This window comes from Pongo abelii, chromosome 20, assembly GCF_028885655.2.
Source record: "Pongo abelii isolate AG06213 chromosome 20, NHGRI_mPonAbe1-v2.0_pri, whole genome shotgun sequence".
Taxonomy (NCBI): domain Eukaryota; kingdom Metazoa; phylum Chordata; class Mammalia; order Primates; family Hominidae; genus Pongo; species Pongo abelii.
The window spans coordinates 39,951,256-39,977,598 of NC_072005.2; the positions used below are offsets into that span (position 1 = coordinate 39,951,256).

The following is a 26,343-nucleotide window of genomic DNA, read 5'->3' on the forward strand; positions in this document are numbered from 1 at the left end:
GAATCTGCCACCGAGTGCCAGTTCAACAAACATTTGATAAGTGAGTTTGTTTGTCTGAATGGGTAACAGATTAGGTGCAGCTTTTGAGAAAATTAGTAAATTGTAATTTAGATTCAAGGAACATTACCTGGAATAAAACACAGAACCTAAAGGATGCGAGGTATAGAAAGTGTGTTAGGATCACATGTTACACAGTGAAAAGACCCTACATATGTGGGTGTTGAAGCCACTTGCCTGTGACTTCTGTCACCTGACTGGATCCTGATTGGTAAGGGTGACCAGGGACAAAATCAGCAGAAGGGCACAGCTGGGGGTGCTTGCTGGCCTGGCGACTCACTGAGCTGTGAGCAGCAGGGGAAAGCTCCACCCAGGGCCCTAGTGAGTATGGGTGTGTGGGGAGGGGCACGTGGGTGGCCCTGATCAGTGTCAGGGTGAGCTCCCCCCATCCCACCTTCCTGTTACCTGTGGTGGGTGTCCAGATTCTTGCTGTTTTGAAGCAAGAATTGGAAAAAAAAAAACAACAAAAAAACTGCACAAACAGAGCAAGGAAAGAATGAAGCAACAAAAGCAGAGATTTACTGAAAATGAAAGTACACTCCACGTGGTGAGAGAAAGAATGAAGCAACAAAAGCAAAGATTTATTGAGAACGAAAATACACGCTACATGGTCAGGCACGGTGGCTAACGCCTGTAATCCCAGTACATTGGGAGGTTGAGGCGGGCAGATCACTTGAGATCAGGAGTTCGAGACCAGCCTGGCCAGCATGGTGAAACCCCATGTCTACTAAAAGTACAAAAAATAGCCAGGCGTAGTGGCACACGCCTGTAATCCCAGCTACTTGGGAGACTGAGGCACGAGAATCGCTTGAACCCAGCCTGCACTCCAGCCTAGGTGACAGAGTGAGGACTCTGTCTCAAAAACAAAACAAAACAAAAACACTCCACATGATGGAAGCAGGCTGCTGGGAGCAGGCCAGAGCATAGGGGCCCCCAGGTTACAGAATTTTCTGGGGTTTAAATACCCTCTAGAGGTTTTCCATTGGTTACTTGGTGTACATCCTATGTAAATGATGTAGTGGCCCGCAATCAGTCTGATTGGTTGCAGAAAGCAAACAGAGGCTGAGATGAAGTTACAAAAGTTACACCCTATGCAAGCATCTGATTGGTTGTGGAAAGCAAGCAATCAGAGGCTGAAGTGAAGTTACAAAGTTACCCTCCTATGCAAACCTCTGATTGGTTGTTTTCTGCAACCAGTCAGATACTTTCAATTTTCCATCTGCCACGCAGAAAAAGGGGAAGTAGGCCTGCAAAGGGAGTAGTCTCTGGTCCTTTTCTTACTTAGGTGTGAAAAGTTGTTTTCTGTTTGATTTAGTTCTAGGAAGTCAGAGTGAATCGGCCTTAGGTTCGGTGCCTCCAGACCCCGTTCTTCTGCCTCATTCCTACCAAGCTGCTCCCTGCAGGGGCCTGATGCCCGCTGGGAAGATTCTATGTATTCACTGTCTGGGGCTGCTCAAGCCACTGCCCTGCGCAGCCCTGCCTCCCACTGGCCCTCTCAATGGCTTTCCACTCAGGGAACCCCTGCAGCCTGTAGTCTCCAGGCAGGCCCTGGGCCACCAGGCTGGAGAGAGCCGCGGCCCCACTCAGGGGTGCAAGGTGACCCGGCTGTCTTCCTGGCAGGTCCTGGTGGGAGCGGCTGTCCCTTGTTCAGGGGCCCGGGACCGCGTCCCCGTTCCCCAACATGTCCCCCAAGCATGCCTTCAGGGCAGGGTGCAGACTGGAAGGCTGGACTGGCGGGGACATGCGTGTTCTGCATCTCCTAACGCTGTGCCCACTGTGGGTGGGAGGGTGACTGGCTTGGGTGAGGTCCAAGGAGGGGGTGACGAATGACACCCTTGGAGAGGGGGCCTGCAAAGGGCACTGTCTGTGGCCACGTGGTTACTGTGGGATTTGGCCTTGGGGAATCTGATGGATGTTGACAGCCAGTTCCTGCCTCTTTTCCTCTTCTGGACCCCCCTTGCTAGCCCCGCGAAAAACCCCGCGCAGCTCCAGCCGCCGGTCTCGCTCAGGAGCGGCCGCGAGGGGACACCCAGGTCGCGCTTCAGGAAAGCCCTTGTCTGAGCCGGGCACGGGGCTCCACGTTTTTCCCTTGAGGATATTTTCATTTTCTTTAAAAGAATGTAGTTTTCTTGGACTGTGGACCAAGCTTATTTCTTAAACAGATTCTAGCAAACTCACAAGTGACCTTCAGCTCTAGGCCTGCTGTGTGTGTGTGTGTGTGTGTGTGTGTGTGTGTGTGTGTGTGGATGTGTGTGGATGTCTGGGGCCAAGGCCAGGGATGACTGGGCTGTGGTGAGAACCTGACCCTTCCCGGTCTTCCCTGATTTCTCTTGTTCCTGCAGCTACCCAGTTTGGGGATGGATGGGGAAGGAGGCCCCAGGATGGGTCCTCACGTCTCTGCATCCCACTGGGGGCTGTGTACAAATGGATGAGGACACCCCCCCTTGAAAGGCTCCCGCGTGGTGTAGGCCCTGGATGGGAGAGTTGGGGGGTAGAGCTGGATATGGGATCTAGATCAGGGATGCTTGGGGCTTTTGATGCCGTGATATGGGATTGAGGAGGGGGCGTGGTCAATGCTGAATGGGTGTGAACAGATGACTGGGGATGGGGAGCAAGGGAGATTCTGGTGGGGGAAGCACCGGGAGGTTGAGGTCAGAGCTGGGGAAGCTGAATTCCAGGTAGAGGAGAAGGAGGTGTGGTCGCAGATTGCAGGGAACCCAGAGGACTTGAGCAGGGAACCCCCTGGCCAGGTGGGTGTGGCAGTTGACATTGGAGTTGATGTGGGGGTGGAGTCGGGGGTGGAGCTGCAGATGGCAGGGGCAGTGTTGAAGGTGGAGGGTGACTGTTGAGGCAGGGAAGGGGCAGTGGGGTGGGGATTCCCCATCAGGTTGTCCCATGCCTATCTGAGAGATGCCTGCCCTTCCACCGCCCTTCTGGGGTCAGTCCCTCCCACTTCCCCTTTGGCTGAAAAACACACACAGAAGCTGGATGGATGCAGGTGAGTTTATTAGGCAGCATTGTCCCGCAGGGGACAGGCCTGGGTGTGGGGGGGTGGGGGGCAGCTGTTCCCAGGCTTGCCCCAATCAGCACAGCAGGAGAGGCAGTAGAGGCAGCAGCAGGGCGGGAGCTGGGGAGGGCGGGGCCCTGGGCCCAGATTCTCATGGGTGGGACAGGCAGCCTGGACAGGAACCCAAGGTGCCCGTGGCTGGTGTTACTTCAGTAACGTGTCGGCATACTGGTTGTTGATTTCTTCCTGTGGGGAGGGGTGGGAGGCTGAAGGGAGGGGTCTTCTGGGGAAGGAGGGATAGGATGGGGTTGATCGCAGAGGCTGAGCATCAGAGGGCGGAGGTCCAGCGCCCTAAGGTCTTGTCCCTGAGCAGCTGCCCGTCTGCGGGGAGGTTGCTTGGTGCGAGGTGGGGACGTGTTTGGGTGGAGAGAGAGGCTCTCAGGGAACAGAGTCCCTGCTCTCAAAGGAGGTCAAGGGCTGTGGGGTGGCGCTGGTGGCCGGGCCCTGCTGCACTCACCTGCTGCACGAAGGCCTGTGTCTCCTCGGGGGTCATTGTGTCGGTCACGCAGTCCTTGAGTTTGGAGGCTGTGTTTCTTTCCAGCTCCGTGAGGTGGTATCTGTTGACAGAATCCATGTAGGTGTTCTTGTCCTTGGTCAGAAACTGGTTAACGACCGTCAGAAGCTGCGGGCAGAGTTTCTTGGGCTCTGCGGGGAGAGTAGGAGCGTATGATCAGGGAGGGGTGGGCGCCCCGGGGCTGCAGCGCGGCCCGGGCTTCCCTGGCGGGGCCTACCTGCGAGCAGCGGCAGCAGCAGGAGACCCAGCAGCGCCAGGGCTCGGGCGGACGCCATGGGGTTCGGGGTCGGGGCCGGTAGGTATGCGGGTCACACTGGGGCAGTCCGGACGCAGGTCCCTCTGGCATCTCGGGAGACGCGGTCCTTAAACTCCGTGTCCTGGGGGCGGGCCTGGGTGGCCTGGCTTGGCTGGACAGGGAGGGTAGGGGCGGTAGTGGGGTTTGTGGCACTCCAGCATAGCAGGTTGCATCTGCGGGTCCCCGCCCCTGCCCCGCCCCCAGCCCCTCCCATGGTGCTGGATCCAGGCAGCTGAGGTGCAGGCGGGGACCCCTGGCTGGGCACGGTCCTGGGCGCGTCCCTGCGCGGTTCAGGCGTCCATGCGCGCTGAGACTCTCCGCTGGTTCTGTGGCCTGCCCCGTCGTGTGTGCGTCACGAGGCTTGGGTGCACGCGTTTGAGAATGGGATATGTGTGTGTGAGTGGAATGCGCAGGCGGGACCGTGTGGGGTGTGTGTGTGGCACCTGAGGTTGGGGTGTTGACTGTGTGGGGTGGGGGTCTGTGATTATATGAATATGAGGGTGTGATTGCGGCTGGGACAGGGCATGTGGCTGCCTCTGCCTCTGCATCTGCATCTGAGAGAGACAGGAAGAGATGGGAGAGTCTTGTGTGGGGGCCCTGCGGGGCAGGGACAGGGGACCCTTCTTCACTTTATGCCATCTGGAGGTGAAAAGCCAGCTAAGTAGCGGGCTTCATCCTGGGGACAGAGGCTGGGAGACTGCAGCTGAAAGGTGTAGGCTCCAGGAGGGCTGCAGGGGCTGAGCAGCAGGGTCAGGGAGCAGAGGGCCACCCTCCCTCCATCTTCCTTCCTTCTCTGGACCCCAGAGCACTGTGTCCCCCTCCCACCCCTACAGCTGCAGGTGGAGTCAGCTGGAGGGGTCTTTAGAGGGAAGGGGGTCCTCTGTGGGCAGAGAGGGCCAGGAGGCTCCCTGAGGACCTGAGGCTTCTCTGGGCCTCCCAGGGCTGGGCCTGCGGTCTGATCTGCTTTGCCCTGGGAGGGATGTGCTCAGTGGTGGGGTTTGTGTAGCTGTCACTCAATCACCTGCCTGTGCCCAGCCACACACCTGTGACTCCCATAGGCCCCACCCAATACACATGTGGGTCTTCAAGTGCCGTGAGGGGAAGTTCCTGCCTGTGTCACATGCATCCATCCCACCCACCACACTGCAGGTTACAGGACTGCCCCACAAGCGCCACCATGCCAGCCTGAAGTTACCTGGCACACAGGTATCCTCACCTGCATGACATGACCAGATCATGCACTTTCTGTGCCAGGACCAGGGCCAGGGCAAGCTTGTATCTTCAGCTTTGGGGACATTGTGGGGCGGGTGGTGGCTGGAGGCCAGGGAAGTCACCAGGCTGGAGAGGGTTGATGTCAGACATCTCCCGTGCACCACCTTGAGCCACCTCAGCCTCACCTGGGACTCTGGCTGGCACTGGGACCAGCAGTTCTATGAAGGTTTAGAGCATTTCTAGGCTTAGGAAGGGCCTCCCTTGTCATCACTGTGGTTCGGGCTGCACGCCTTGTGACCGAGGGCTCTGGACAGCAGATGCAGCCAGCCAGAGTGTGGGGGTGAGGGCCTGGGCACAGGAGGGATGTGAAGACTTCCCTGAACCCCCATGGCCACCATTTCAGAAGGAGGACAGCAATTATTCAGGTTTGTCCTGTGAGCGGTGGCAGAGAGAAGGCCCCAGGGCAGGTCTAGGGCCAGACAGGCACCCTGTGCTGCAGCCTCGGGGCCACCAGGCACATGATGGGGCCAGTGTGGGGGTGTCCCCTGGCCAAACACATGGGTAGGGGGTGCTCTGGGGTCAGTGGGTGGGTCCGGGTGTTTGCAGGAGCCATGTTAAGATAGAGAGTCCTGAAGGATGGAGGGAGGGGGCAGAGAGTGGATGGATGGGGGAGACGGCTCCTGCTGCTTCCTGGCCTCTCAGTGGGGGTGATGGGTGGTGGATGAGTGGCAGAGGTGGCAGTAGGAGCTGCAAGGCTGAGCCAGGGAAGTGGAGGCAGCAGAGATGCAGAGCTTGCCTGAGGCTGACTCGGGACTGGGGCTTCTTAGAGGCCAGGGCCCTAGAGCTCCTGGACAGGGAGTTTGCAGGAACAGTGTCGCAGTACACAACACAGCACAACTCCACACAACACAATCTGCCACAGCAGAGCAGCGTGCGGTGCACTGGGCTGCAACAGAGCATGGCCCAGGGTCCAGGGAGTCATGTAGGCTCCAGGGAATCATGCAGCAAACTGACCTGAGCCGCATCCCTCAGCCAAGGCACAGGCCCCCAGCCTTGAGCCACCCACTTCCTTGTGACAGCCGGATGCCCTATTGTCCCTGGGGCTGAGGACGGGGCTGGGGCTGCTGTCCAAGGTGAGGTCTGACTCTGATCCCCTGCCTCTAATCCCCAGTCGTTTGGGGAACTTGAGCATCTTCCAGGGGACCCAGTAGTGCTGATGGGATTTCTGGGCACCTCAGCCAGGCCTCCTGGCCACACTGGTTCCCACTGCAATCTGGCCTTGGCGCCTGTGTGGCCTCTGCTTACTGAGCCCTGTGGTTCCCTGTCAGGCACCGTTGGCCCTGCGACCAGGCTGGCACCTGGAGAATAGCCTGTCCCCAAATCCTGCACTCCTCCCAGCTCACCCGCTTTGCTTTTCTCCCACACTGGGAGGTGGGAGCCAGGTTGACACTAGGGGAGGAGCTCCCTCAACTCTGGCTTCACCTTAGGGTTCTGGGCAGGGTTTTGGGCAGTGAGACTTTCTGGATAGGGGCTGGAGGTCAAGAGCCTTCTGAGTGGGGAGTGGTCTCATAGCAGAGAGACCCACGGTAGAGGGGTGTGGTGGGTAGGGAGGACGACCTGGCTGTGGAGGAGCCAGGGCAGGCAGGTTACACGGATGCAGCTCTCACTCTCTCCTTCTCCCCATCCTCTCCCACGCCCCCCGCGTCCTCTCCTGTCTCTTCCTCCCTGCCCTGTTCTGTCCCTCTTTCCCCTCTGCGTCTCCATCTTCCTGTCCCTTTTTCCTTATTCATTTCTCCTCCCCTTCACTTTCCATTTCTCCCTTTCCCTCCTCCCCTCGCCTCTCATCTTTCTGTTATGACATATGACAAAAATACAGACTAGGACACACCATATAAAGTGTGTCTTCAGTGGTGACTGTGATGCAAACCTCACAATACCCCTGCAGTTCAAGAAAGGTCATGGTGAGCCCCTCCCGGCTCCAGCCTCACCACCTAGAGTTGACCCCTATCCTGAGTTTGTGGTTTCTTGTTGTTTTAGTGGACAGTTTTACTACCTAAACATCTTCACATATAGTAAGTGTTAATTTTACTCTTTTACAGTTTTTATAACCGTGGTCACCATGTGTGTGTTCTCCCATATCTTACTTTTTTGTTCAAGATTTTTGTTGGTATCAATCCACATTGCTCTCTTTATGGTTTAAAAGCGTCGATCATTGTGTACTGATTCTATTATCGTGAACAACACTACAGGGAGCTTTGGTGTGCGGATGTCCTGGCACACATTTACATTCATATTTGTATGGGTTTGTGCCCATGTGTGGAATTTTAGATGATAAGGCATTCATGTTCTTGACTGTCTTAGGTAACAGGAAACCTTGAAAGCAGTTGTACAATGCACATCCCCAGCCACACTGTAGTATTTCCTGCCGCTCTAGATCGCCACAAGCTGGTATTGTCAGTGTCATGTGAACCATCTGGTAGGCAGGTGTCAGTGGCATCTCACTGGGTTCCTATTTGCATTTTCTGGTGTAATGAGGTTGAGGCCTCTTTATGTGTTTATTGGTCATTTAGTGAAGTGTGAGTAGAAGTCTTTTTTCCCGTTTATATATTGCATGTTCATTTCTTTTTTCCATCTCTGGTCATTTGTAGGAGTTTTTTGTATATTCTTTTTTTTTTTTTTTTTTTTTTGGAGACAGGGTTTCTCTCTGCTGCCCAGGCTGCAGAGCACTGGCATGATCTCAGTTCACTGCAGCCTCAACCTTCTGAGCTCAAGTGATCTTCCTGCCTCAGCCTCCTGAGTATCTGGTACTACAGGCGCATGCCAACACACGTGGCTTATTTTTGCATTTTTAGTAGAAACAGGGTTTTGCCATGTTGTCCAGGCTGGTCTCAAACTCCTGAGCTCAGGTGATTCACCCACCTCGACCTCCCAAGGTGAGGAGTTCTTGCTATCTTCTTTTTTTGTTTTTGAGATGGAGTTTCACTCTTGTTGCCCAGGCTGGAGTGGAATGGCGTGATCTCGGCTCACTGCAACTTCTGCCTCCTGGGTTCAAGCTATTCTCCTGCCTCAGCTTCCCGAGTCGCTGGGATTACAGGCACCCACCACCAGGCCCAGCTAATTTTTGTATTTTTAGTAGAGGTGGGGTTTCACCATGTTGGCCAGGGCGGTCTTGAACTCCTAACCTCAGGTGATCCACGCGCCTCAGCCTTCCAAAGTGCTGGGATTACAGGCGCGAGCCACCACTCCCGGCCAGTGTTTTCTTGATAAGAGCCCTTGTTTGGTTATTTATTTAAAATGCCTTCTGCAATACTGGGGATTATTAGCTTTGTATTCTCTTGATGGTTTTTCTTTTTTCCTTTATTATTATTATTATTATACTTTAGACTCTATGGTACCTGTGCACAACGTGCAGGTAAGTTACATATGTATACATGTGCCATGCTGGTGCGCTGCACCCACCAACTCGTCATCTAGCATTAGGTATATCTCCCAATGCTATCCCTCCCCCCTCCCCCCACCCCGCAACAGTCCCCGAAGTGTGATGTTCCCCTTCCTGTGTCCATGTGTTCTCATTGTTCAATTCCCACCTATGAGTGAGAATATGCGGTGTTTGGTTTTTTGTTCTTGCGATAGTTTACTGAGAATGATGATTTCCAATTTTCTTGATGGTTTTTATTGAACAGAAGTTTAAGGCTTACAGTAATGAAATTTATCAGTTCTTCCTTTATGCTTGATGTTGTGTGTATATGTTTTGCTTAATAAATAGTCTTATTTTTTTATTTTTATTTCTTAATGTGGTTTTATTCCTTTGGAAAAAAGATTCTCATCTCATGGTCATTAAGATATTCTTCTACATAAATACGTGTGAAGTCTTTATTCTTTTGCCTTGTCCATTGAGGTCTCTAAGGTACATGGAATTGACTTTTGTGTGAAATGTGGGTAACAGTCCTCTTACTTTTAAATTATATAGATTCCCTGCTGTCCCAGTACTGTGTAGGACAGGGGTGTGTAATGTTTTGGCTTCCCTGGGCCACACTGGAAGAAGAAGGATTGTTTTGGGTCACACATAAAATACACTAACACTAGCAATAGCTAATGAGCTAAAAAAACTTCAAATCACAAAAATCTCATAATGTTTTAAGAAAGTTTACAAATTTGTGTTGGGCCGCATTCAAAGCCACCCTGGGCCGCAAGGGTCCTGCGGGCTGCAGGTTGGACAAATTTGGTTTTGGAGAAGATGGCCCTTATTCCATTATTCTCAATGTCCCTTTGTCAAAAAGCAAGTGCCCCACAGAGGGACATAGTTTGCTTCTGAGTTCTCTATTTCATGTCGCTGGTCTGTTTGTCTGTCTGTATGCCAATGTGGCACTATGTTGAGTACACGCTAAAGGTTTAGTTCTTGACTCTGGCAGAGGGAGTCCTTCCGCTTTAGCCTTGTTCCTGGAGTGTCTTTGCTGTTTTTGGCCCTCTATGGTGCCAGACATTTTGAAACAGCTATTTGAATTCAGTGTGGGAGAGAAATGAAGTTTTGATGACATCGAATATTTCTCTCCATAATGCTGGGACATGTTGCCATTTATTTTGATTTTCCCTATTTTCTCTCAATAATTTTTTACATATATATTTCTATGGTGCTCTTATACATGTATTTATTGATTGATTCCAAGGCATCTGTTCTTTTTAATGCCATTGTAAATGTTACAGTCTTTTAAAGTGTAGGTTTATAAATGTTTGTGTTGCTATATAGAAAATTTTAATTATTCTATATTATTTTGTATTTAGGATTCAAAAACTCTTTAGTATTTTCTCTGTAGATTCTTTAAGATTATTTATATAAATATATCTAATGTGTATTTGTTTCTTTCTCTTCAATATTCATATATTTTACTTGTCTTGCTTTATTGCATTTGTAGAATCTCTAGTACAATGTTGGATAGCAATGGTGAAAATAGGCTTTTTGTTTACTATCTAAACTCAAGAGGAACTTTTTTGTTTGTTTTGCTCTTGACAGCATTGTATTTTACATAAAATGTTAAATTTCACATAATTTTAGGCTTTTAAAAAGTTACACAACATTATATGTAAGTACTTCTGGATACCCTTCATCCAGATTCAAGAGGATAGCTTTTGATATTTTATCATTAAATAGGAAGTTTAACGTAAGATATTTTTGGTAGATGTTCTTCGCTAGATTAAAGATATATTATTCTATTTCTATTTTCTAAGGGGATTTTTAAATCTTTTTTGAGACAGGGTCTTGCTTTGTCACCTGGGTTGGAGTGCAGTGGTGCGGTCTTGGCTCACTGCAGCCTCAACCTCCTGGGCTTCAGTGATCCTCCCACCTCAGCCTCCCAAGCAGCTGACTATAGGTGGGTGCCACTACACCTGGCTAATTTTTGTAATTTTTTTAGAGACAGAGTTTTGCCCTGTTGCCCAACGTGGTCTCAAACTACTGGCTCAAGTGATCTGCCCACCTTGGCCTCCCAACATGCTGCAATGACAGGTATGAGCCACTGCATCCTGCATCAGATAATTTTTTAAATCAAGAAAAGATGAATGTTATAGCACATCTCACTTGCATTTAATGAACTGTGTGTACAGTTTTTTTCCCCTTAGTTCTGTGAAAGTGTTACATTACATCAAATAATTTTCTAATTTGAAACCTACCTTGCATTTCTGGTGTAAATCCTCCTTTATCAGCATATACTATTCTTCAGTGTAATTTAATCCACTTTGCCAATACCTTGCATGGTACATTTTGTCTATGTCCTTGAGTGGTTAAATTTTGGTGTCAGGATGATACCAGCTCATTATGAATTGGGAATGTAGTGGTGATTTCTATTTATTCCAACAGATCTAGTCTTCTTCTTTCCCCAGTCTGCTTTATGCCCCAGAACATGACCTTTTCTGGATTGCATCATTGGGCTACATTGCCCTTTGGTTTTTGTGGGTTGACACATTGGAGATATAGCAGGGCACTGAAGGAAGGAGGAGAGTGAGATGAGGGGACTCACTCCCAGTTGCCCTCCTTCAGGACTACAGGTTGGCCATGGCTGTGTTCCTATCCTGGTGGCTGAAGGTCCTGGGAGCTCACCCTCTCCTACAGTTACAGATCTCACGGTAGCAAAGCTTCTTTTCCTTGCTTCCCATTAGATATTTTGCTCTTGCTTGCCTTGGGCATTTTGTTATTGGTTTCCCTTTACTTTGCTTACAGCAGAGCCATAAGCCTGTGAACCCAAGGGTGTCTGAGAGAGGTCTCAATCAATTTGAAAGTTTATTTTGCCAAGGCTAGGGATGTGCCCATGACACAGCTTCAGGAGGTCCTGAGGACGTGTGCCCAAGGTGGTCAGGATACAGCTTGCTTTTATACATTTTAGGGAGACATAATACATCAGTCAATGCATGTAAGATTTACATTGCTTCAATCTGGAAGAGCAGAACAACTTGAAGTGGGGATGGGGGAGCTTCCAGGTAGTAGGTAGATTTAAAAATTTTCTGATTGGCAGTTGGTTCAAAGAGTGAACCAATAGAAAGGAATGTCTGGGTTGTGATAAGGGATTGTAGAGACCAAGGTTTTTATCGTGCAGATGAAGCCTCCAGGTAGCAGGCTTCAGAGAGAATAGATTGTAAATATTTCTTATCAGACTTAAGGTCTGTGTTGATGTTAAATCCTGGTTGGCTTTTCCTGAATTCCAAAAGAGAGATAGGTATAATGAGGCATATCTGACCCCTCCTTCCATTATGACCTGAACTAGTTTTTTAGGTTAACTTTGAATGCTCTTGGTTATGAGAAGGGTTCCATTTAGATGGTTGTCGGCCTTAGAATTTTATTTTTTGTTTATAGCCATTCATTAAACTCTCGTCACGTATCCTGTGTGAGTGTGCCATTTCCTTCCTGCAGGGACACTGACTGGTACAGGGAATGCACCCTCATTATTTATGCTTTGGAAGAATTTGTATAAGATTGGAGTGGTGTAAGCGCCCGACGGGTTCTTCCTGCCTGCTCCACAAACAAAATCAATTCACAGAGACCATAACATTGCAGTAAAGAAAGAGTTTAATTGATGGGAGGCTGGCCATGCCATGTAGGAGACAGAGTTATCATCAAAATGATCTCATTGAAGGCTCAGAAGCTATGGGATTTTCAAAGATGCTTGGTGGGCAGGGGACTTGGGTATATGGAGTGGTGAGGGCTTGGGTTGAAGACGACATAATAGGGAGTCAAAGCTGTCTTTTTGCATGGAGTCATTTCTGGATGGGGCCACAGGAGTGGCTAATGGATCCAGTGGGAGCCATCAGTGTTAGACATACAAAGAAAACCTGAAAAGACATCTCCAAAAGCCAATCTCAGGTTCTACCATAGTGATGGTATCTGCAGAAGTAACTGGGGAAGTTGCATGTCTGTGAATTCCAGAATACTTGGTGGCAATTATTTCATATGTTTATTAAAGTTATTTTGTTTTAATAGCTTTATTGAAGTATAGTTGACATATAACAATTACTTATATCTAAAATGTATAATTTATAACTTTTTTTATGTGTATACCTTGGCCAAATTAACAGAGACCATCAGGCACTATCCTCCTAGCTTGACGGTCTCTCATTAGCTTTACAAACACAGTTGAGTTTTGGGGAAGGGCTATTATCATTTGAATTATAAAGTAAATGTCTCTTTTTAATGTTCTTCTCTTCATTAATCTATTAAGTTGATTCTAATTGTACTTTAAAATCTTGTATATTTATTAAATTAAATTATTTTGTTTTAATATCTTTTAATAAAGTATAATTGACATATAACAAATATGTATATCTAAAGTACATAATTTGTGACTTTTGACAGTTGCAAAAATCAGAACCACCACCATAATGATCAAAATAATGAACACATCCCTCACTTCCAAATGCCTCCTTGTGCCTCTGTGTAACACCCTCTCCTGCATCTCCTTAACCCCTTCCTCCTCTCTAGGCAACCGCTGATCAGCTTTATGTCAGTATAGATTAGTTTGCTTCATGTAAATTCAATCATACAGTATGGAATGTTATTATTTCTTCAGAGGGCGTTGTCCTTCTGGTTCATCTGTGTCATGTGTATGAATAGTTTATACCTTTTTTGAATGTTAAAAAAATTACATATGGTGATACTATTTTTGATGTACATTTATTTCCATGAGTTTTGACAGCTGTGCCTTCTGTAGGTTTTGTATTGGTGTCTGGAATCTCAAGCACTACCACCACAATAGAGATGCCATTTTCTTACTTTCAAATATTCCTTGTGCTGTGCTTTTGTAGTGAAATATTCTCCTTGCCCTCAATTCTGAGTGGCCCCTGGTTCATTCTTTATTCTGATACCATTGCGTTTTCTAGAACTGCTTATCATGAAATCATGCAATATGTAGCTTTGTTGTTGTTGTTGTTGTTGTTTTTTGAGATGGAGTTTCACTTGTTGCCCAGGCTGGAGTGCAATGATGTGATCTCGGCTCACCGCAACCTCTGCCTCCCAGGTTCAAGCGATTCTCCTGTCTCAGCCTCCCGAGTAGCTGGGATTACAGGCATGTGCTACTACGTCTGGCTAATTTTTTATATTTTTAGTAGAGACGGGTTCTCCATGTTGGTCAGGCTGGTCTCGAACTCGTGACCTCAGGTGATCCACCTGCCTCGGCCTCCCAAAGTGTTGGGATTACAGGTGTGAGCCACCACCCGGCAATATTTAGTTTTTTTGAGTCTCGCATCCTTTAATAATTTTATCATTTACAAATTCTAATTATGATCTTACATTTTTAAAGGTATCAAGTGTCATTACACTTTCTTGATTTCTTTCTTTTCTAATTTATTATTGATATTCAGGAATGGTACTGATTTTAGTATGTTGATTTTATATCCTGCACCTTTAATGAATTTATTGATCAGTTCTGAGAGTTTTTTGGTGGTGCTTTTGGGGTTTTCTGTACATAAGATCATGTCCTCTGCAAGCAGAGACAATTTGACATCCTCCTTCCAGTCTGGATGCCCTTTATTTCTTTCTCTTGCCTAATTGCTCTGGCTAGACTTTCATTACTACATTGCATAAAAGTGGCAAAAATGGACATTCTTGCCTTGTTCCAGATCTTAGAGGAACAGCTTTGTACTTTTCCCTATTCACTATGATGTGAATAGGCTGTGGGCTTGCCATACGTTGATTTATTGTGTCGGGCTACATTCCTTCTATACTCAGTTTGTTAAGAGTTTTTACCATGAAGCACTGTTGAATTTTATCATGCTTTTTCTGCACCTATCGAGATGTTCATATGGTTCTTGTACTCATTCTGTTGATGTGATGTGTCTTATTTGTAGATTTGTGTGTCAGGAACCATCCTTGCATCCCTGGGTTGAATTCCACTTGGCATAGGAATGATCACTTTGATGTGCTGCTTCATTTGGTTGGCCAGTATTTTGTGGAGGATGTTTGCATCCATGTTTATCAGTGATATTGGCCTATAGTTTTCTTTGTTGTTGTGTCCTTCCCTGAGTTTGATATCTGGATAATAGTGGCCTTGTAAACTGAATTTGGAAGAATTCTATACTCTTCAATTTTCTGGAAGACTTTGAGAAGAATTGCTATTAATTCCTCCTAAATATTTGGTGGAATTCTGCAGTGAAGCCATCGGAGTCTGGAATTTTCTTTGATAGGAGACATTTTATTAGAGATTCAATTTGTCGCTTGTAATTGGTCTGTCCAAAAGTTTGATTTCTTTTCAGTTCAATCTTGGTAGGTTGTATTTTTCCAGGGATTTATACATTTCTGCTAGGTTTTCAAATTGGTGGTTGTATTGTTGTTCATGACAGCCTCTAATGAGAGAAAATCTAATCATGAAAATTCACGCCTAGCTGAGGCCCACTTCCTCAGTGATGTGGCCGTCACCCATGCCGCAGGTCCCCATATCAGTGTGAGTCAGGCTGGGCCAAGTGGGCGGGAGGCTTGGCTGAGTGGCACCAGGAAATGCTTCTTATTGCTATTGACTCGGCTGGAAGATCCCTAACCCGCATAGTTTTTTGGAATTAGAACAGAAAGGTAAATGTCAGGCCTGGTGAGTTTCCAGACCTCTGGCATGCTCAGCCCCAGGGCTTGCTACCCCACAGGGGTCGGATGCTCCATCTCCTGCTCCAGTCCCTCTCTCACTAGACTTTCTGCTGATGTCCTGTGCACTCAACCAACATGACCCAGTGTCTAGTGAAGTCATGCAGAGGCCATGCAGGAGACACACAGGGCATTGGTGACGTGGTCACACCCCTCAGGGCACATATGAGGTGACCAATGGATGGAGGAGAAGGAAATGGGGGTGCTAAGAGTCCACTCTTGACTTGGAGAAGGAGAAGTTGGAGAAAGATACTTGGAGAAGGTCAGGTGTTGGAACCACCCTGGCAGAGGTCAGAGACAAAAAGAAACCTGAGAGATGGAGCCCAGCAAAATGGAAAGCTGGGGTGTACAGAGGGAGGGTGGAGGATCAGGTCTCAAGGTCAGCAGGCTGGGTCCTGCCTATTGTGTGTTCTGGCAGTGGGTATGGACTCTGTGCTGAGAGATATGGGCAGGTGTTTGGGTTGTGTGGTGACGTGATGAGACCTGGACTCTAAGAGGTCTTCTCTGCATTCTGGGCAATGACTTAGGGGTTGGACGGAGGCTATGGGAAGGTCAGCATCTAGCCAGCTGCTCCGGCCCAAATGTGATGAGATCATTTTGATTCCTTCTCTCCACATCCTCTCCCCATATTCAATTCAACAGCAGGCTCTGTCAGTGCTGCCCCAGCCTCTGTCTCCGTCATGTCTCTCCAGGGCTGCACTGTGACAAGGCCACGGTGTCTACCTGGACGGCCATAGGGACTCCCAGTTGGTCTTCCTGCCTCTACTGCACCCCCTGTACTACTAGAGGGAAAGCATGACCTCGTAAGTCCTGCTCATCCCCTCCCAGGATTTTTCACTGCACATGGAAAGGATCCGCCTTTCTGCAAGGTCCTGCGTGACCTGGCACTTGCCTCATTTTCTGACGTGACCTCCTTCCCCGCTGCCCCTTGTTCTAGGTGCACTGGCCATTTCTCCAACACACCAAATCCTTTCTCATCAGGCCGCATTCCCTGCCCCAGACCTTCACCTGGTGGCTGCCTCAGGTTCTTCAGTACTCAGGGGAGATGTTTTCTCCTCAGGTGCCTTCTGGGACCACCTGACCAATGTGGCACCCCAAGCCAGTCCTGCCTGATCACATTGCCCTGTTGGGTGGTCCTTGTGGTTCTCGTCACTATGACAATTTTCTTGAGCTTTGCAACCCCCTCTTCACCTTGGATGTGAACTTCAGGGAAGCAGGGCCCTCACCTGCCTTGTTTTCCACTGGGTGCCCGGCTCTGGGAAAGGTTCTGATGTGTGGCAGGGGACACTTCTTCCCTGGCTGAGTGGATGGGTGATGACTGGGATGGAAAGTGCATTAAATGAGGCCAATTCTGGGGACAGAGGGGAGATGATGTGTCCTGAGATGGGGGACTGAAACGTGTGACCTGGGAGGAGATGACGACTGAGCGATGACAAGGAGAATGGGTGGAAGGGAGAAAGGGCATTTTGGGCAGTGGGAGTGAGGGAAGAGAAGAATGTTGAAAGGAAATCTGGGAGTGCAAAGATGGGGTGGTCAGCAGTAGAGCCTTGTCCTGGCCAGCCATGTGTGCCCTGCTGAGGGGTGGATCTGCACTTGTAGGGAAATGAGCCCTCAAAGATCCAGGGAGAAAGAAGATCCAGGCTGGTTTTCCCATGGAAGGAGAGTGAGGCTGGAGGCAGGGAGACTCAGAGGGATGGAGGTCTTGATGACCTGAGCAGGAGGGAGGGACAGGGTTTGGAGGGTGTCATCTGAGAGACACTTGGGTGGGAGGGAGAGGGAGGAGTCTAGGGCGGTGTGAGCTGATAGGGGTAGGCGACCACTGCCTGGGAGGTCCAAGGAGCCTGCGGAAAGAGCCTGAGGTTTGGGGCGGGACCTCCCCCAGAAGGAGTTGATGGAGCCTCATCAGTGTATTGAAGGCCGCTGAGACCTCCATCGAGGATGAAATCAACTGAGGGGTGAGGTGGGAGAGAGGGGCCATGTCTGAGGGTGGCACTTGTTCCCTGTGACCTCAATGTCAATGTCCCCTGTCATGGTGACATGGCCACACAGACCCATGGCCTCATGCAGATTGCCTGGTCCCACCAGCCCCAGGAGCAGAGCTGAGCTGCAGGTATTTATGGGGACTCTGAGGCCTGTGACTTAGCCAGGAGGGCGGGATTTCCCAGCCTCCAGCATCCCAAGTCCTGGGGAGCCCTGGAAGGTCTGCACTGGGGGTTTGTGCGGTAGAGGTAGGGGGAGAAAAAAGGACGGCTTGGGTAGGTGGAGATGGAGAAGTGTGTTAAGGTTGATTTCCTGGGCTCAGAAAACAGGCATATCGGCTGGGCACGGGGGCTCATGCCTGTAATCCTAGCACTTTGGAGGTTGAGGTAGGTGGATCACTCGAGGTCAGGAGTTTGAGACCAGCCTGGCCAACATGGCAAAACCCTGTCTCTACTAAAAATACAAAAATTAGCCAGGTGTGGTGGTGTGTGGCTGTATTCTGCTACTCAGGAGGCAGAGGCAGGAGAATCGCTTGAACCCAGAAGGTGGAGGCTGCAGTGAGCCAAGATTGCGCCAATGCACTCCAGCCACCCTCCTCCCCACCAAAAAGAAAGCAGGCATGTGTATGCTACACCTGTAGAATTTTTCCTCAGTTGTGTATTTTCACACTTGGACCCTGGTCACACTCTGCACATGCGGTCACAGCCAACCCCACACAGATGCCAGAACACAGAGCTGAGCTGCAGGTGTTTATTGGGGTCTCTGTAGTGATGAACAGAGCCAGGCCAGGAACGTGGGGAGGCCCAAGGAAGGCAAGAGGGCCAATATCGGATCTGCAGGGGTCCTCAGATCAGAAGGCTGCTTCTATGCAATCGTTGCTCTGAAGGATCTTCTTCTGTTGCAAAAAGAAGAGAGGAGCTGGTGGCCTCTGTGAAAGGCTCCCCAGACTCATCGTTATTGCCCAGTCCCCGAGCTCAGAGGAGCTCCTTGAGTGTGTCCGCTTCTTGGGGATCTCAGGCTCTGGACAAAGATGGTGGATGTGGGTTGTGCCTACTGCTTGAGTGTGACTCTGCATGTGTTGGTGTAACACGTGTATGCATGTGTGTGGGCAGGCATGGGGTGTGTATGTTGCTGTTAACAGCGTCCTATGAGAGTGTGTGTTGCTGTGTACTCATCATCAGTGCAATGGTGCAGTGATTGAGGTTCTCTGTATGCCCGGGCCTCTCCCAGGCACCAGGGGCAGAGGTTCTCCCCCTGAAGAGTTGCAGCGTCTGGGTCGAGGACTTGGAGAGGTGAGGCAGGAGGGCCCTGTTGGGGCAGGTGGGGGACTTCATCTGATTTTGGGCATCCTGGGATGTGGCTTCATGCTTAAAATGTGGAAAGCAGGATGGAAGGCAAGTGCAGGGAAGTGCAAGCCTGGGACGTGTGGCTGTGTAGTGTGTGCAGGTCCCCCCGGGCACACTCACAATAACAACTGAATGAGCAAATCTTTCTGTCATGGAGACATTGGCAAAGCATTGCTGGACGTTGAGGAAGGACTCCTCTGTCAGGGGGCTGGGGTTGTAACGAGCAAGCTCCTCCTTCAGGAGGTCTCGGGACACATCAAACACAACATTCGCAAGCAGTTTATCGATATCCAGGCAGGCATCCCCTGTGGAGGATGAGGTGAGATAAGAAAGCAGAGGAGGTCAGAATTCAGCAAAACCTCCCGTGGCCAATGAGACTTTGGGATGGTGATGAGAGTGAAGGAGCAGGGCCACCGCTTCCTCCCAGCCCTGCTCGCCTCTTTCTTACCCAGCTGGACGCTGCAGATCAGAGCCAGCACAAGAGCACAGGCGGTGGATGTCACCCTTATGACAGCGGAGTCTGGTCCCAGCAGGCACAGGCAGGGAATCTGGCGATGGGTGAGCTTTATGTATATCCGAACAAGGGACACGCCTCTTTGTGTGTGTGTGTGTGTGTGTGTGTGTGTGTGAATGTGGTCAGGGCAGGTCTGCAGAGAGATCCTCGGCCCTGGGCCATGCTGTTGGGGTGGCAGTGTATCAGGAACTGGGCTCAGCATGCGGTGGGAGGGGTTGGGTGTTGTGACATTATCTGTCCTCCCTGGAGCTCCCTGGGATTGGGAGCAGGCTGAACACTGGTGTGAGCCTGCAGATCCGAGTGTGCATGCACATGTGACCCTGTGTCTTGGCAAACGTGTGTCTGCACTTGGCACGCCCTAGCACAGAATCTGCCACTGAATGCTGGCTCAACAAACATTTGCTAAGTGAGTGTGTTTGTCTGAATGGATAGCACATTAGGTGCAGCTTTTGAGAAATTAGTAAACTGTAATTTAGATTCAAGGAACATTATCTGGAGTAAAACACAGAACCTAAAGGACATGAGAGGTAGCAAGTGTGTTAGGGATGCATGTGACACAGTGAAGGGACCCTACATGTTGGGGACCAACCTCAACACCACCCATAGGGTACCTGAAGTCTGGTGGCGACAAAGGATTGAGAAGAGACAAGAGTGAAAGGTGGGGAACCAGGGGGCCAGTGCAAAATGTAGAGGCTGCAAAAGGCACCGAGCTCTGGTCTCCACAGTATTTATTGAGTACAGTCACTTAGATCTAAGAAGCAGATGTTCAGGGTGAAACAGTGAAAGGGTGGCAGTGTGTCACAGGCATAATCTACAGCAATAGCGGTTTAAATGAATCTCGTTTGTGCTCAAACAGCATACCTTTAACTTATCAGAGAGTAGCTAGTGCGAGCGGGCTTAACTAGGAGCCTGCATGTCTGTTCACATTCCAGTGTTTCAAAGAAGTGTCTTTCTCCTTGAACACAGTGTTTACAGAGAAGAGAGCAGGTCTTGCTCTGAGCATGGGAACATGATGGCAATTAGGAGGCTTTCCCCCTCAGAGGCCTTTTGTGGCTTTCCACAACTTATTCTCATATTTTTATGGCCAGTTTATATAGGCACCCCACAAGCCCTTTTCCCACAAGCCCTTTTCTCAGCACCTACATATGAGGGAGCTGATGTCACTCACGTGATTGCTGTCTCCGGACAGGACCCTGAATTGTAAGGGTGACCCCAGGGGCAGAATCAGCAGGTGGGGACAGCTGGGGGTAGGGAAGGCAGCAGGGATGCTGGCGCTTGTACACTCGGGTGCCAGTGCCGCTCCAATAGCGGTTTGTGCCCTACTGTGTCAAGGGTGGGTCTGGCTAGGAGCACCTGAGGGACATGGCCAGTGCAGGGGACATTCACTGAGTTGCTGAGAGCCATGTAGAAACGCGGAGCCGTTCCTAGATTAGGCTGTGCCACCCAGACTGAATGGGCTCACCTCGGCCAGGCATGAGCCATCATTCTGTGCATGTAGAGAACCTCATAGCAGCTCCCAGGACTTGGGCCTCTTAAAGGACCTACCCAGCATTGGGTAGGACTTAGAGTGGCCGTCACCAGTGGCAGGGCCCTGAACGCCCCCACATTCCAGTTGTAAAGTTGAGTGGATGAGTTGACAGTTGGATTGGCAGACACTGAAGCAGGGGCTGTGGCTGAGCAGGGAGGTTGGAGGCCACTGCCACTCCCTGGCGGGCTACCTGCTGTGTCGTCCCTGCCACCTGTGGTGCCTGCAGCCTGGGCTGCAACCTGCCCAGTACAGGCGTCCATGCGTGCTGAGACTCTCAGCCGGCTCTGTGGTCTGTCATGTTGTGTGTGCGGGACGAGGCTTGGGTGCACGTGTGTGAGAATGGGATTGTGTGTGTGTGAGTGGAATGTGCTGGCAGGAGCGTGTGGGGTGTGTGTGTGGCACCTGAGGTTGGGGTGTTGACTGTGTGGGGTGGAGGGTCTGTGACTATATGAATATGAGGTTGTGATTGTGGCTGGGACGGGCTGTGTGGCCGCCTCTGCCTCTGCATCTGCGTCTGTGTCCGAGAAAGAAAGGGAGAGATGGGGGAGGCCTGGTGTGGGGACCCAGCAGGGCAGGGACAGGGGATGTTTCCTCACTTTACACCATTTGGGGACCCTCCCCAGGCGGAAAAGCCAGCTACAGTGGAGAAGCACTGTCCGAGTGGGCTTCATCCTGGGGACAGAGGCTGAGAGACTGAAGCTGAAAGGTGTGGGCTCCAAGAGGGCCGCAGTGAGGCTGAACAGCAGAGTCAGGGAATAGATGGAGGGAGCCCTCCCTCCATCTTCCTTCCTTCTCTGGATCCCAGAGCACTGTGTCCCCTCCCAACCCCCACAGCTGCAGGTGGAGCCAGCTGGAGGGGTCTCTAGAGGGAGGGGTGTCCTCTGATTGCAGAGAGGGCCAGGAGGCTCCCTGAGGACCTGAGGCCCCTCTGGGCCTCCCAGGGCTGGGCCTGTGGCTCTGATCTGATTTGCCCTGGGAGAGACATGCTCAGTGGTGGGGTTTGTGTAGCTGTCACTCAGTCACCTGCCTGTGCCCAGCCACTCACCTGTGACCCCCATCAGCCCCACCCAATACACATGTGGGTCCTCAAGTGCCATGAGGGGAAGTTCCTGCCTGTGTCACACGCACCCATCCCACCCACCACACTGCAGGTTACAGGACTGCCCCACAAGGGCCACCATGCCTGCCTGAGGTTACCTGGCACACAGGTATCCTCACCTCCATGATGTGACCAGATCATGCACTTTCTATGCCAGGACCAGGGCCAGGGCAAGCTTGCACCTTCAGCCCTGGGGACACTGGGGGTGGTGGTGGCTGGAGGTCAGGGAAGTCACCAGGCTGGAGACATCATCTACCTCCCTAGAGGGTTTGATATCAGACATCTCCCGTGCACCACTTTGAGCCATCTCAGCCTCACCTGGCATTCTGGCTGGCACTGGGACCAGCAGTTCCATGAAGGTTTAGACCATCTCTAGGCTTAGGAAGGGCCTCGCTTGTCATCACTGTGGTCCGGGCTATGCGCCTTGTGACCAAGGGCTCTGGGCAGCAGATGCAGCCAGCCAGTGGGTGTGGGTGAGGGGCCTGGGCACAGGAGGGACGCGAGGCCTTCCCTGCACCCCCATGGCCACCATTTCAGAGGGAGGACAACAATTGTTTGGTTTTGTCCTATGAGCAGCAGCAGAGAGCAGGGCCTTGGGCAGGTCCAGGGCCAGACAGGCGTCCCATGCTGCAGCCTCGGGGCCTCCAGGGCACATGATGGGGCCAGTGTGGGGGTGTCTCTTGTGCCAAACACCTGGGCAGGAGGTGCCCTGGGGCTGGTGGGTGAGTCAGGGCGTTTTCAAGAGCCATGTTAGGATACAGAATCCTGGAGCGAGGGGTTGGGGAGACTGCTCCCGCTGCTTCCTGGCCTCTAAGTGGGGGTGATGGGTGGTAGGTGAGTGGCAGAGGGGTCAGCGGGAGCTGCAAGGCTGAGCCAGGGAAGTGGAGGCAGCAAGAATGCAGGCCTTGCCTGAGGCTGACTCGGGGCTAGGAATTCTCAGAGGCCAGGGCCCTAGAGCTCCCGGACAGGGAGTTTGCAGGAACAGTGACGCAGCACACGCCACGGCCCAACTTGACACAACACAACATGGCACAGCAGAGCAGCGTGTGGCACACTGGGCTGCAGCAGAGTGCGGAGTGGGGTCTGTAGGGTCTAGGGAATTATGGAGAAAACTGACCTGAGCCGTGTCCCTCAGCCAAGGCACAGGCACCGGCCTTGAGCCACCCACTTCCTTGTGACAGCCTCATGCCCTGGTGTCCTTGGGGCTGAGGACAGGGCTGGGGCTGCTGTCCAAGGTGAGGTCTGACTCTAATCCCCTGCCTCTAATCCCCAGTTGTTTGAGGAACTTGGGCATCCTCCAGAAGACCGAGTGGTGCTGGTGAGGATTTTTGGACACCTCAGCCAGGCTTTTGGGGTGGTGAGGTCTGGACCCAGGGGGAAACCAGGGGGATGGCTTTGCTGGGATGCAGAGGGTTGGGGCAAGAGTGCAGCTGGGTGTGGCCCTGTAGGCACAGCATGTGGCATCTGCCAGTTCCCATTCCCTGCCTTGCTTCCAGCCTGTGCTGTGATGCAGTAATCACTTCCTTGTGACAGGTCCATGCCCTGGTCTCTCTGTGGCTGAGACAGGGCTGGGGCTGGTGTCTAAGATGAAGTGTGACTCTAATCCCCTGCTTCTGATCCCCAGTTGTTTGGGGAACTTGAGCATCTTCCAGGGACCCAGTGGTGTAGATGGGATTCCTGGGCTCTTTAGTCAGGCCTCTTGCCCACGTGGCCACATTGGCTTCCACTCAAATCTGGCCTTGGGGCTTGCTTGGCCTCTGCTTACCAAGTCCTGTGGTTCTCTGCCAGGCACCATTGGCCCTGAGGCCAGGCTGGCACCTGGAGAATGGTCTGCCCCCAAATCCTGCACTCCTCCCAGCTCACCTGCTTTTCTCCTGCGCTGGGAATTGGGAGCCAGGTTGATACTGGGAGAGGAGCTCCCTCAACTGTAGGTTCACCTTAGAGTTCTGGGACAGGGTTTTGCGAGATGAGGCTTTCTAGAAGGGCCTGGAGCTGGTGAGCCTGCTGAGCAGGGAGTGGTCCCACAGCAGAAGGATCTGTGGTGGAGGAGTGGGGTGGTTGGGGAGGATGACCCGGCTGTGGAGGAGTTGGGGCAGGCAGGTCACACGGGTGCATCTCACCCTTTCTCCTTCTCCCCATCTGTATTAGTCTCTTTTCATGCTACCAATAAAGACATACTCGAGACTGTGCAATTTACAAAAGAAAGAGGTTTATTGGACTTAAAGTTCCACGTGGCTAGGGAGGCCTCACAATCACGGTGGAAGGTGAAAGGCATATCTTACATGGCAGCAGCAAGAGACAGAATGAGAGCCAAGCAAGACAGGTTTCCTCTTATCAAACCATCAGATCTCGTGAGACTTATTCACTACCATGAGAACAGTGTGGGGAAAATCCCTCATGAAGCAATGATCTCTCACTAGGTGCCTCCCACAACACGTGGGAATTATAGGCATACAATTCAAGATGAGATTTGGGTGGGGACACTGAGCCAAACCATATCACCATCCTCTCTTTCCTCCCTTTCCTCTCCTGTCTTTTGCTCCCTGCCCTGTTCTCTCCCTCTTCCCCCTGTTCCTCAGTCTTCCTGCCTCTCCTCTTCCTTCTCCATTTCTCCCCTTCTTCACTTTCCATTTCTCCCTTTCCCTCCTCCCCTGACCTCTAATCGTCTTTCTATTGTGACATAGAACACAAGTACGGAGACATACACACCCTGTAAAGTGTATCTTAAGTGATTACTGTAATGCAAACCTCACAATACCCCCTCCAGTTCAAGAAAGATCACTGTGAGCCCCTCAAGGCACCAGCCCCTCACCTCCTAGAGTAGACCACTGTCCTGATTTTGTGGTTTCTTGTTGTTTTAGTGGATGGTTTTTCTACCTAAACATCTTCACATACAATAAACGTTAATTTTGCTCTTTTACAATTTATATGGCTGGGATCATAATGTGTCTGTTCTCCCGTATCTTACTTTTTTGTTCCCCATTGTTGTTGATATTCATCCATGTTGCTATCTCCATGGTTTAAGTCTACCCTGGTACACTGATTCTGTTATCATGAACAACACTGTAGGGAGCTTTTATGTGTCGATGTGTTGTACACATTTACATTCACATTTGCTGGGGTTTGTGCCCATGTGTGGAATTTTAGGTGATAAGGCATTCATATTCTTGACTGTCCTAGGAAACAGGAAACCTTGAAAGCAGTTGTACAATGCACATCCCCAGCCACACTGTAGTATTTCCTGCTGCTCTAGATGCCACAAGCTGGCATCGTCAGTGTTGTGTGAACCATCTGGTAGGTAGGTGTCAGGGGCATCTCATTGTGGTTTCCATTTGCATTTTCTGGTGTAATGAGGCTGAGACCTTTTCATGTGTTTTTTCTTTTTTTTTTTTTTCCCCTCATGTGTTTTTTCATCATTTAGTGAAATGTGAATAGAATCTTTCTTCCCATTTATATATTGCAGTTCTTTTCTATTTTTTCTACCTCTGATTGATTTGTAGGAGTTCTTTCTATATTCTTGATAAGAGCCCTTGTTTGGTTAGTTGTTGAAAATGTCTTCCCCAACACTACTGTGGATTAGCTTTGTATTCTTTTAATGGTTTTAATAAAACGAAGTTTACGATAATTAAATTTATCAATGCTATCTTTCTGCTCGGGGTGTGTGTGTGTGTGTGTGTGTGTGTGTGTGTGTGTGTGCCCGTGTTTTGTTTATGTAAAAAACATTCTTATTTCATGGTCATAAAGATATTCTTTTACATAAAGTGTTGTAAAGTCTTTATTATTTTGCCTTGTCCATTGAGGTTTATAATCCACATGGAATGGACTTTTGTGTAAGGTGTAGGTAAGAGTCCAATAACTTTTTAATTATTTAGATATCCTGTTGTCACAGTACCATTTAGGAGAAGATAATCATTATTCTACTGCTCTGTGTCCTCCTTGTCAGAAATCAAGTGCACCATAGAGGGCCGTAGTTTGCTTCTGGGTTCTCTATTTTGTCTCACTGGTCTGTTTGTCTGTCTCTGTGCCAATGTGGCACTGTGTTGAGTACACACTAAAGCTTTAGTTCTTGACTCTGGCAGAGGGAGTCCTTCCACTTTGGCCTTGTTCCTAGAGTGTCTTTGCTGGTTTTGGCCCTCTGCATTCCCATATAAGTTTAGAAACAGCTTGTTGAATTCAATTTGGAAAGAACTGAAATTTTGATAATATTGAGTATTCCACTCCATAAAGCTGGTACATGTTGTCATTTATTTTGGTCTTCCCTATTTTCTCTCAATAATTTTTACCTATGTATCTCTGTACCACTCATATGAATGTATTAATTTATTTATTCCAGGGCACCTGCTATTTTAATGCCATTGTAGATGTTATCTTCTCTTAAAGTGTACATTTATACATGTATGTGCTGTTGTGTAGGAAATTTTAATTATTCTATATTGTTTTGTATTCAGCATTAAAAAAACTTTTAATATTTTATCTGTAGATGCTCTAAGACTATTTATATATAACTCTATCTAATGCCTATTTGTTTATTCCTCTTCAATCCTCAGATTTTTACTTGTCTTGCTTTATTGCATTGTGGAATCTCTAATACAGTGTTGGGCAACAATGGTGAAAGTA

General features: G+C 49.9%; 1 protein-coding gene and 1 long non-coding RNA gene across 3 annotated transcripts in view; one reads left to right on the forward strand and one right to left on the reverse strand.

Annotated features, from left to right (window-relative positions):
* The first annotated feature begins 7,071 nt into the window (after positions 1–7,071).
* The window catches only part of LOC129051766 (uncharacterized), an 80,439-nt gene continuing 61,167 nt past the window's right edge, over positions 7,072–26,343 (forward strand). The window contains exons 1-2 of the long non-coding RNA XR_008516233.2: positions 7,072–7,217; positions 10,557–10,648. This is a non-coding gene — a long non-coding RNA (uncharacterized LOC129051766). The remainder of the gene's footprint in view (positions 7,218–10,556; positions 10,649–26,343) is intronic.
* The window catches only part of SCGB2B2 (secretoglobin family 2B member 2), a 178,987-nt gene continuing 170,620 nt past the window's right edge, over positions 17,977–26,343 (reverse strand). Inside the window, exons 3-5 of one of the 2 annotated variants that reach the window (XM_054538858.2) lie at positions 19,034–19,133; positions 18,706–18,890; positions 17,977–18,134 (exon numbers count right to left, since the gene is read on the reverse strand). In XM_054538858.2, coding sequence (XP_054394833.2) covers positions 18,090–18,134; positions 18,706–18,890; positions 19,034–19,133 — 330 coding nt within the window. In that variant the 3' untranslated portion in view covers positions 17,977–18,089. Of the gene's footprint in view, positions 18,135–18,705; positions 18,891–19,033; positions 19,134–26,343 lie in introns of those variants that run through there. The other variant, XR_010138481.1, reaches the window with a different exon arrangement.